At 35.8% G+C, this 11,737-nt stretch overlaps 1 protein-coding gene across 1 annotated transcript; it reads left to right on the top strand.

The window, feature by feature from the left end:
• The first annotated feature begins 217 nt into the window (after window positions 1-217).
• On the top strand, window positions 218-1,966 carry LOC147610044 (uncharacterized). Its single transcript, XM_086787179.1, has 2 exons — window positions 218-1,359; window positions 1,509-1,966. The coding sequence occupies exons 1-2, from the start codon at window positions 233-235 to the stop codon at window positions 1,870-1,872; spliced, it is 1,491 nt and encodes a 496-aa protein (XP_086643305.1). The 5' UTR covers window positions 218-232; the 3' UTR covers window positions 1,873-1,966.
• Window positions 1,967-11,737: the final 9,771 nt, after the last annotated feature.

Here is an 11,737-nt window from a genome sequence, read left to right as displayed (position 1 = left end):
TACAGTTAGGTGAGAGGGAGAGCGAGGAAAGATAAAGGATGCACATATAATATATGAGAGAGAGAGAGAGAAAGAGAGAACGCACGCGACAGCAAGAAGCGGACCCGGTCTTCTGCCGAACTTTAAGGCACGTCCAACGTGTAGTTGGAACCATCACGATGTGTGTATGCTGAAAAATTAAAATGATGGGATGCTCTCCAGTCTACTCCTCTTCTCTTCTCTTCTCGCCAGCATGGCGGAGATTCAATCGAATCAGGAAGATGTGAGAATCGCCATGCCTGCCACCAATGACGGTGCTAGAGGGGTGCGCCAAGCAGCGCCTCAAGCATCGTCTGTGAAGAGATCTGAAGTGATGGATCCCTACGAGAAGAAATTGGCCGAGGCAAAGTGGGGGGCGCGCGGGGTAGGAGCTCTGCAGGGCGCTTGCAGGTTTTTGGCTTATTGCAATCTCACGTGGGCTACCGTGGTTCTGTTGGGGGGCTTTGTGTCAGACATAGGCCCTGCAGACTTCCGCATTGTGACCACCTTGCTACTGGTCGAAGCCGGGCGCCTAGCGTTTGCAATCTTCTGCAGCAGACTTGTAAGGAAAGCCCTGGTAAGGCTTAGCCAAAATCCAGCCCTTCTTAAGCTAGAAGACAACCAGCCTACCCTGGTGACAGCACTGCGAGTACTCTCCCAAGTCGGGCAAATATTCTTCATCTCGCCCAGCATTGTCTTGCCCATCATCAGGTTAAGGGTACTGCACTCTGATGTACCCAATCTCCTATTCTCTCTCAAGATCTTCTACGTCGTTGCCCTCATCAACGCTGCTGTAGGTTTAGCAGCTGTGCTTTGCTCAATCGTGCTTCTTATCCACCTGTTTGATAAGACAGAGCAGAGCATCCAGAAGTATTATGATGAATATCTGCAAAGGACTTTGGAAAGTGGCCTTGTTCAAGCAGATGATTTTGAGTTCTTTGATTTCGCCTTCAAGGTGCTGGGGAAGGAGTGTGCAAGGAATGTTCAACCGCCTACTGTGCTCAAGAATTACAAGCAGCTCTTGAAGTACATGCATGCTCATCGCCAAGGGGCTGATTTCTTGCAAATTTACATGGATCGGGATAACGCGTTTGTGCAGCAAGCAGCGGCCAACGTGGTGGGTTTCTGGGCGGTGGAAAAGCTGTCCGTTAAAAGGCTGCCCAAGTCATTGCTCACCAAGCTCGCAGACAAGTTAGGGCCCGGGCAAGTGGGTTGGGCAGCGGCCAACAGCTTCAACGCCTTAGCCAAGCTTGACGCCCATGTGGTGCTCACGAGCGCGGGCAGCGACAATACTACAGTGTTGGCCACTCTGATGGAAATGGTGGATCCATCGAACATGCGGTCAGTATACTTACTTCTAAGCTCTTGCCATCACCTTCAAATCAATATCTACGTCGTGTGAAATCTCGCATTTAAACTTGCAAAATTCAAGCATACATTAGTTACATCTTACAGATCTCTGGTTTTTGCTTTGGAATATGATCTTACAGATCTCTGGTTTTTGTAAGAGCGCTTATCAGCTTGGCAAGCTTGAGCAAAGACACCATGAGGCAGTCTGTCGAACTGGTAGAAAAACTTAAAGCCATGTTTAGAGGTGCCAAAGTACATCGTTTGAGAGTATTAGCGGGAACTTTATTATTGAAGATGGAAGAGCTCAACGTTAATGATGAAGCCTGCAAATCTGTCATTGAGGCTATCGAGCCAACAGAGGACAGCTATATCTTCGAGTCGGAGTTGCAGATGCTCAATGAGTTAAGGGAACAAGTTGATCTACGACCGCTTGAAAAAGATGCATTGATACGTAAGGCACAGGATGAAAAGGGGAAAAAGTTCGCAGTCAATGACGATTTGTGAAGAATTGCAGAACTAAGACAGAAGTAACTACCTGTTTCTAGTAAAAAAGTATTGGAATTTGGTGCTACTGGATTCCTCAGACCATAAAGTAGAGTTGAATATCAAGCTAAAAATATAGTTGCTAAAAGGATGTGAGATGAGTTTTTAAAGCTCGCACTTTGATAGTAGATTGAACAACAATGAAGTTCTATCCTTGGGTACATGTGTACATTGCTCTTGGGTAGATTGAAGAACAATGAAGCTCTATCCTTGGGTACATGTGTACATTGTCAAGAGCAGGAGTTTTGTTGGTCTTTATTTCCTCTTTGAGAGCCCTTAAGAAGTCAATCTACGCCATTTCTACTAAAGTACTACCTTTAGCTATAGATTTTAAAGTTATGGCCTACGATCGCTAGTAATAGACTTAGAATTTGAATCTCTAAATCCCTTTATCATCAGATTATGCTCTAGTTGCATGGTTGTGACCATCCCACGTGGTGATACCTTTTTTCTAAAGTACTACCTTTAGCTAAAGTTGTGGTGCTACGATTGCTAGTAAAAGACTTAGAACACTCTTGTTGCGAGCAAAATAGGCAACTCACAAGGGTTACCTAAAAAGATTCCCTCTCAAAATGTGTGAAATCTCAAAAATGGCTTAAAAACATAGTTTTTTTCAAAACACATCTATAATTTTATGTATAAATTTAAAAATTACATAAATTTTGTTATTTTTTTCAAGATTGAGAACATGTGTGACTTTCATAGATTTATAAACTGCTGCTGTTTGTGACATAAAAAAAACTTGACTTGCAAAATGACATAGGAGTCTACATAACTTAAAGAAATATCAAATTTTTTAAATAAAAAATTATTTTTTAAATTTCATGAATGTAAGACACTTTTTTTTAATGGACTTTCTTGGGACAAATTCTACCACTATGCATAAATATGCACATTATTTGACAAGCGCTTAAAAAATATTAGAATACATAACAACATAAGCTCCATAATTTATAAAAAATTCTACAAACATCCTTGAGTCCATTTCTAGACCCAAAAAGCAAAGCCTTTAGTATATATTTACCATGACAGTTTGCATGACATAATTATTTGCTCTATTATTTACAAGCAAATAGTGGACATGATATACAACCAATGTTAAAAGTTTAAAGAGGTCAACTTATAGGTGTGCAAAGGTAGACTTCTATTCATATATATATGTAGAAGATGGTAACTGATATTATTATTTACAAGCAGATAGATTGAACAACAATGAAGCTCTATCCTTGGGTACATGTGTACATTGTCGAGAGCAGGAGTTTTGTTGGTCTTTATTTCCTCTTTGAGAGCCCTTAAGAAGTCAATCTACGCCATTTCTACTAAAGTACTACCTTTAGCTATGGATTTTAAAGTTATGGCCTACGATCGCTAGTAATAGACTTAGAATCTGAAACTCTAAATCCCTTTATCATCAAATTATGCTCTGGTTGCATGGTTGTGACCATCCCACGTGCTGATATCTTTTTTCTAAAGTACTACCTTTAGCTAAAGTTGTGGTGCTACGATCACTAGTAAAAGACTTAGAACACTCTTGCGAGCAAAATAGGCAACTCACAAGGGTTACCTAAAAAGATTCCCTCTCAAAATGTATGAAATCTAAAAAATGGCTTAAAAACATAGTTTTTTGAAAACACATCTAGAATTTCATGTATAAATTTAAAAATTACATGAATTTTGTTATTTTTTTCAAGATTGAGAATGCGTGTGACTTTCATAGATTTATAAACTACTGCTTGCTGCTGTTTGTGACATAAAAATAAACTTGACTTACAAAATGACATAAGAGTCTACATAACTTAAAGAAATATCAAATTTTTTAAATAAAAATTTATTTTATAAATTTCATGAATGTAAGACCTTTTTTTAATGGACTTTCTTGGGACAAATTCTACCACTATGCATAAATACGCACATTATTTGACAAGCGCTGAAAAAATATTAGAATACATAACAACATAAGCTCCATAATTTATAAAAAATTCTATAAACATCCTTGAGTCCATTTCTAGACACAAAAAGCAAAGCCTTTAGTATATACTTACCTTTACAGTTTGCATGACATAATTATTTACAAGCACATAGTGGACATGATATACAACCAATGTTAAGAGTTTAAAGAGGTCAACTTATAGGTGTGCAAAGGTAGACTTCCATTCATATATATATGTAGAAGATGGTAACTATGGAGGCTTTGAGTAAACCTAAGCATGTTAAAAGAGTAGAAAATTGAAATATTTTTTCGTCGAGATAATTTTAGAGGTAGACATCATATAGTCTATGGGTGTAAATTTCGACCCACATAGGCATTTGTTTTCATGAAGGAAATTCATGTTATGCAATATGGATAAGGGTGGCGAGAAGAAATTGTAGCCTATATCATGTACATATGTGGTGGTGGAAAAAATTCATAGTATGCATATGTTGATGTTTGATCCAGATAGCCATTATCATGAATGTAGGTGATGGTATATCTAAGAGTAGTGTAGGAATGAGCTTTAGTTATAATTATTTAGAGTACATGTGAAGGTATAAGGGTACTGTAGAATCAACTCTGGTTATAAATATTTGGAGGACATGCGAAGGATGCTGAGAGATGCACGACATTGTCTTTGTGTACAAAGAAAAAATGGAGGAGCTTAGGGCTTCTGGAATGGTGGTAGAGAAGAGCTTGGAGCTTTCACGAGAAATTCGTGTTTTCTCTTCATGAAGATTTTTGGAGGCTGAAAACTCTGTTTTTCCCATTTCTCTCCATTTCCAAGCTCTCCATAGCCATACCCAACTTGCTAGGGTGTTTTCCAAGCTTCCAAGAGTGTTTCCAAGTGCTAATCACTCTCCTACTCACTCTCGATGACTGAAATTCAGCAAAATAGCTCTCATTTTTGTTGAAATTTTTGGTCTTTTTGCTAAAAACCCTAATTTCAACCTTCCTTTCTCAAGTTGAACCATAGGGGAAGCTTTCCCAGGGTTCCCTTCATCCTCTTGAAGACTTTTGTCGCGAAGGATTGTGGCAAATCAAAGACTTGACGGTTTGCATGACATAATTATTTGCTCTATTATTTACAAGCAGATAGTGGACATGATATACAACCACCAATGTTAAGAGTTTAAAGAGGTCAACTTATAGGTGTGCAAAGGTAGACTTCTATTCATATATATATGTAGAAGATGGTAACTATGGAGGCTTTGAGTAAACCTAAGCATGTTAAAAGAGTAGAAAATTAAAATATTTTTTCGTCGGGATAATTTTAGAGGTAGACATCATATAGCCTATGGGTAAAAATTTCGACCCACATAGGCATTTGTTTTCATGAAGAAAATTCATGTTATGCAATATGGATAAGGGTGGCGAGAAGAAATTGTAGCTTATATCATGTACATATGTGGTGGTGGAAAAAATTCATAGTATGCATATGTTGATGTTTGATCCAGATAGCCATTATCATGAATGTAGGTGATGGTATATCTAAGAGTAGTGTAGGAATGAGCTCTAGTTATAATTATTTAGAGTACATATGAAGGATGTTGAGAGATGGTATGTATGAGGGTACTGTAGAATGAACTCTGGTTATAATTATTTGGAGGACATGCGAAGGATGCTGAGAGATGCATGACATTGTCTTTGTGTACAAAGAAAAAATGGAGGAGCTTAGGGCTTCTGGAATGGTGGTAGAGAAGAGCTTGGAGCTTTCAGGAGATGACGATAGATTGAAGATTCCTAATACTATTGGCAAGCACACTACTGCACATAGGCATGGCAGAGTCTAGGCTCACATGCACCCCCTCCTCGACATAGATGGTCCCACCACGTGTATTTGCTTATAGTTCTTCAACTTTAAAATTGAATTGTAGAACAGAAATCAAGATTGACGAATCCATTGACTTTTGGTTTTCCAAATCAATGGAGCCTTGCACAAATCAATGGATTACAGATCATCATGGATTATCTCATCTAGCTCTTTTGCTATCATGAATTTTTGACATCTAGTATGTAGAGCGATATTATTTATGATACAAAGGTTCCATGGTTACATAGATAAGAATTTTTTTTAATGACCTCCTCTCAAATTTGTAGTCAAAGGTTGCAACCATATGTGTTTTTCAGGTCCTTAGCCCTAAACCTATATTCTACCTATGTCACCTTATTCTATGCATATTTTTTCTTTAATTCTATGATTTATAAGATTTTTTTAAAAATTTTGAGATTTTATTAGCTACTATCTACTATTTGGAATGAGTTTTTATAGATTTATTGGTGATAAAAATAAAAATAATTCTCATAAAAATATAAAAATATTTCAAAGTTAAGAAAAATAACTCCCTAAAAGTTGATGTTTTACATCAAAGTTGATGCAAAACATTAAATTTTCCACACAACTCGCTGTTTTGCATCAAAGTTGATGCAAAACATCAACTCTACCACAAAACGCATAAAGTTTCGGATGCTCCTAATGAGAACAAAGTTAAAGGATCGGAGGTCGATTTTCACAAACGGTCTATTTTTGCGATTTCGTTTGCGTTGACATGCTCATACGACCTATTCCACAAAATTTGAGTACCTAAACTACTATGTTTCAATGCGATGTGCAGATGTCACAAAGCAATTTGTTGATATAGCAAATCGCTTTGTGACATTTGCACATCGCATCGAAACATAGTTGTGTTGGTACTCAAATTTTGTGGAATAGGTTGTCTGAGCATGCTAATCCAAACAGAATCGCTAAAACAAACTGTTTGTGAAAATCAACCTCCGATCTTCCAACTTTCTTCTCCAGAGCATCCGAAACTTAATGCAAAACATTAAGTTTTGTGGTAGCGTTGATGTTTTTCATCAACTTTGATGAAAAACATCAAGTTGTGTGGAAAAGTTAATGTTTTGCATGAACTCGATGCAAAACATCAACTTTTCCACACAACTTGATGTTTTGCATTAACTCGATGCAAAACATCATCGAGTTTTATGAGAAAAAGTTGTTATTTTACATCGAGTTGATGCAAAACATCAACTTTTCCACAAAACTCGATGTTTTGTATCGAAGTTGATGCAAAACATCAAGTTTTGTGGGAAGTTGATGTTTTGCATAATGTTGATACAAAACATCAAGTATTGTAAAAAAGTTGATCTTTTGCATAGAAAGTTGATGTTTTGCATATAAAGTTGATTTTTACATCAACTTGATGCAAAATATCAAATTTTCATAAAAGTTGATGTTTTGTATATCAAGTTGATAAAAAACATAAACTCTTTGTTGAGAAGTTTTTTATCAAGTTGATAAAAAACATAAACTCTTTGTTGAGAAGTTCTTACTGTTCGTCTCACAAATGTTATAGCTAAAACATCCTAACCATATGTAGTAATCAGTAGGATTCGAACCTAATTCCCTGCTTGATATTTTACAAAAAAGTATTTTGAAAAGTAAAAACTTTGGTTTCTTAAAGCGAGCTTTTTCATGCTTTTATAACTCATGTAATAACTAAAACTACCATTTAACCCTCTTTTTGTCACATCAAGGACACATCTTCTTTAAAAATGAGTGTGTAATTATTTTTCAAAATTAGAAAACTTTTAAATAGTTTATTCATGATATTTTAAAATTTATCTGTATGTAACGAACTCTTTTTAAAAAAGTATATATTATCAATTAAGAAATTGTGATACTCAAGAGCTTCAAAATGAGTTTTATTAATACTACTCTCAAGAGCCAAAATAGGTTTTATAATTAAGATAATAACTGTATCAAGATAACGCTTTTGTAATATAATGATATAAATATTTTTTTATAGTTCCACTCTATAGCACATCCTCAATCATGCTAACATCGTAGATGACCCAAGGAGTCTAAGCTTCAAGTGTACACGTAGAAGAAAAAAAATGTATTTGTGGATAGTGAAGAAGAGGATGCCTCGTCTACCTTCTTCTCAGGGAAAGGCACATCAACTAGTGATGGTGTAGCAATGATTATAAGGAACCATAACTATGCCATAAGTTATATGTTTAGAAAATAGCTTCTTTTTATAGTTGTATCTTTTTTTTAATGGATTGAAGTGGAAATAATAAACATTGTCTCTATTTTGGCATGTTTTTTGAAAACTTATTGTTAGCTTTTCAATTATAATCTTAAAAAATAAGCAAAACGAAGTCTTTTTTTCAAGTCAATTTTTATAAGAAATGTATAAAGTGCCCAAAATATTATCATTTTTTGGTAGTGTTGTACGTATGCGTAGACCACTTTTTAAAAGAGGTAAAAAACTAAACTTTTTTGATGGAATCTTTGAAAGATGCCAATATTACCTATTTTGTCCGCAACACTGTTTTAGAATCTGAAGCTCTAACTCCCTTTATCATGAGATTATGCTCTAGCTGGATGGCATTAGCTGGTGACCATCTCACGTGGTGATACCTCTAATGACCAAGATATTATAAATATCTTTATGCTTAAGCCCATGGATAAATTTATTAATTTGAGAATCACTCATGTAGTACACAATGAGAGTTAAAATGCTTAAGTCAACTAATAAAAACTCACACTAACTTATCTTCTTCTCTCTCAACTTTGTGTAAATATAAAGATATGCTCCACAAGGCTTCTCACGCAAAAAATGCTTTAGGAATAATCTTCTAAGACCTGTTAAGTTCAGATGCTTCTTAACTCTCAGGGTTCGATATAATAATCACGAGCCTTAACATCTACAGTAAGGCTAAAGGTGTCGATCTTTGCAAGCTAGCCTGCCCAGGGCTTTGCAAACTTGATCAAAATTGTTTGAGGTATCTTTTAGAATCGTTATCTCTGTTAAACTCATGCATGAGCTTTGTAATTTGTGCAGCCTTTCTAGAGCTACTTTGTCCATTATCTTTTATGACAGGTGCTATACTCATGACTACTACTCTCCCCAATTCTTGTGCAAAAGCTAGTGGTGTAGTTGGCTAGAAAAATCATACAACAGGCGTAGCATCATGTGGTATGGAGGGTGTTGGTTGAGGGCATAGTGGTATGAAGGGTGTAGCATCATGTGGTATGAAGGTTGTTGGTAGGGATTTTATATTCACGTGATCACAAGATTTTTTTTGTTAATAACACTTGTGAACATGTTATTCACATGTTCACATTTTTTCATGTTCTCAAAATAGCAGGTTACCAGTGACCTGGTAACCTGTCGAAGCCCGCCGGGCTTTTTGTTTTCCCGGCGGGCCCGCCGAGAAAATCCATTTTCCCGGCGGGAAAAAAAGTTAAAAAAAATGGTCAAAATATATTCATGTTCACAGTCATTCCTGCCATTTTTGGGCCTTCTGGACTCATTTATGATGTCAAAAGTTCAAAATTCTTTGTACAAAAAAAGTTATCTCTAAATTTATCACCTTAAGCTCGATTACCATCAATTAGATCTTATTATACTTCCAATTGAGTCTAATTGACATCAATTAATATCCAATTGAGTCTAATTGGTATCAATTAAGTCTAATTGGGTGTCAATTGATCGATTGGGCTCAATTGACATCAATTGACACCCCATTGGACTCAATTGGGCTTAATTGGACTTAATTGGATTCAATGAATTGACACCCAATTGGACACAACTGGGCTTAATTGGACTCAATTGACATCGATTAACACCCAATTGATGTCAATTGAGCTCAATTGACATCAATCCTAGTCAATTGATATCCAATTGATGCCAATTGAGCCGAATTGACACCAATTACACTCAATTGGTACCCAATTGATGTCAATTGAGTCCTCAATTAACATCAATTAACACCCAATTGAGTCCAATTGACATCAACTAATACCCAATTGAGTCAAATTAATATCAATTAAGTATAATTGGGTGTCAATTAATCAATTCGACTCAACTGATATCAATTGACATCCAATTGGACTCAATTGACATCAATTGGGTGCCAATTGAGTCCAAGTGACACCCAATTGATATCAATTGCATCCAATTGGGCTTAATTGACATCAATTCACACCTAATTGATGTCAATTGAGTCCAATCCAGTTCAATTCACACCCAATTGATGTCAATTGGGCTCAATTGGCATCCAATTGATGTTAATTGGACTCAATTGACATCAATTAACACCCAATTGATGTCAATTGAGCTCAATTGACATCAATCGTAGTCAATTGACACCCAATTGATGCCAATTGAGCCGAATTGAGCTTAATTGATATTAATTGCACTCAATTGGCACCCAATTGATATCAATTGAGTTCGATTAGACTCAATTAACATCAATTAACACCTAATTAAGTTTAATTGATATCAATTAATACTTAATTGAGTCAAATTGATATCAATTAAGTCTAATTGGATGTCAATTGATCAATTGGGCTCAATTGGTATCAATTGACATCCAATTGGACTCAATTGACATCAATTGGGTGCCAATTGAGTCCAAGTGACACCCAATTGATATCCATTGTATCCAATTGGGCTCAATTGACATCAATTCACACCTAATTAATGTCAATTGAGTCCAATCACGTTCAATTCACACCCAATTGATGTCAATTGGGCTCAATTGACACCCAATTAACTCAGCCCAATTGATATCAATTGAGTCTAATTCAAACCCAATTGAGTCTAATTACATCTAATTGGACTCAAGTGACATCAATTAACACCCAATTGATGTCAATTAAACTCAATTAACATCAATTAACACCCAATTGATGTCAATTCAGCTCAAATGACATCAATCGTAGTTAATTGACACCCAATTGATGTTAATTGAGCCAAATTGGGCTTAATTGACATCAATTGCACTCAATTGGCACCCAATTAATGTCAATTGAGACTCAATTAACATCAATTAACATCCAATTGAGTTCAGTTGATATCAATTAATACCCAATTGAGTCAAATTGATATCAATTAAGTCTAATTGGGTGTCAATTGATCAATTGGGCTCAATTGATATCAATTGACATCCAAGTGGACTCAATTGACATCAATTGGGTGCCAATTGAGTCCAAGTGACACCCAATTGATATCAATTGCATCCAATTGGGCTTAATTGACATCAATTCACACCTAATTAATGTCAATTGAGTCCAATCACGTTCAATTCACACCCAATTGATGTCAATTGGGCTCAATTGACACCCAATTAACTCAGCCCAATTGATATCAATTGAGTCTAATTCAAACCCAATTGAGTCTAATTACATCTAATTGGACTCAAGTGACATCAATTAACACCCAATTGATGTCAATTAAACTCAATTAACATCAATTTACACCCAATTGATGTCAATTCAGCTCAATTGACATCAATCGTAGTTAATTGACACCCAATTGATGTTAATTGAGCCAAATTGGGCTTAATTGACATCAATTGCACTCAATTGACACCCAATTGATGTCAATTGAGACTCAATTAACATCAATTAACATCCAATTGAGTTCAATTGACATCAATTAATATCCAATTGAGTCAAATTGATATCAATTAAGTCTAATTGGGTGTCAATTGATCAATTGGGCTCAATTGATATCAATTGACATCCAAGTGGACTCAATTGACATCAATTGGGTGCCAATTGAGTCCAATTGACACCAAATTGATATCAATTGCATCCAAGTGGGGTCAATTGACATCAATTCACACCTAATTGATGTTAATTGAGTCCAATTAGGTTCAATTTACACCCAATTGATGTGAATTGGGCTCAATTGACACCCAATTGATATTAATTTGGCTTAATTGATACCTAATTGATATTAATTGGACTCGATTGACATTAATTAACACCCAATTGATGTCAATTGAGCTCAATTGACATCAATTATAGTCAATTGATACCCAATTGATGTCAATTAA

Source organism: Cibotium barometz, chromosome 50 (assembly GCF_041138505.1).
Source record: "Cibotium barometz isolate CiBa-2024 chromosome 50, ASM4113850v1, whole genome shotgun sequence".
NCBI lineage: Eukaryota > Viridiplantae > Streptophyta > Polypodiopsida > Cyatheales > Cibotiaceae > Cibotium > Cibotium barometz.
The sequence above is the reverse complement of the archived record's forward strand: the minus strand, read 5'-3'. Positions and strand labels throughout refer to the sequence as shown.

Bases quoted from the DNA above. Each gene is read 5' to 3' on its own strand.
- LOC147610044 (XM_086787179.1), top strand. From the start codon at position 233: ATGGCGGAGATTCAATCGAATCAGGAAGATGTGAGAATCGCCATGCCT. The intron at 1,360-1,508 runs GTCAGTATACTT...ATGATCTTACAG, and splicing joins GTGGATCCATCGAACATGCG to ATCTCTGGTTTTTGTAAGAG.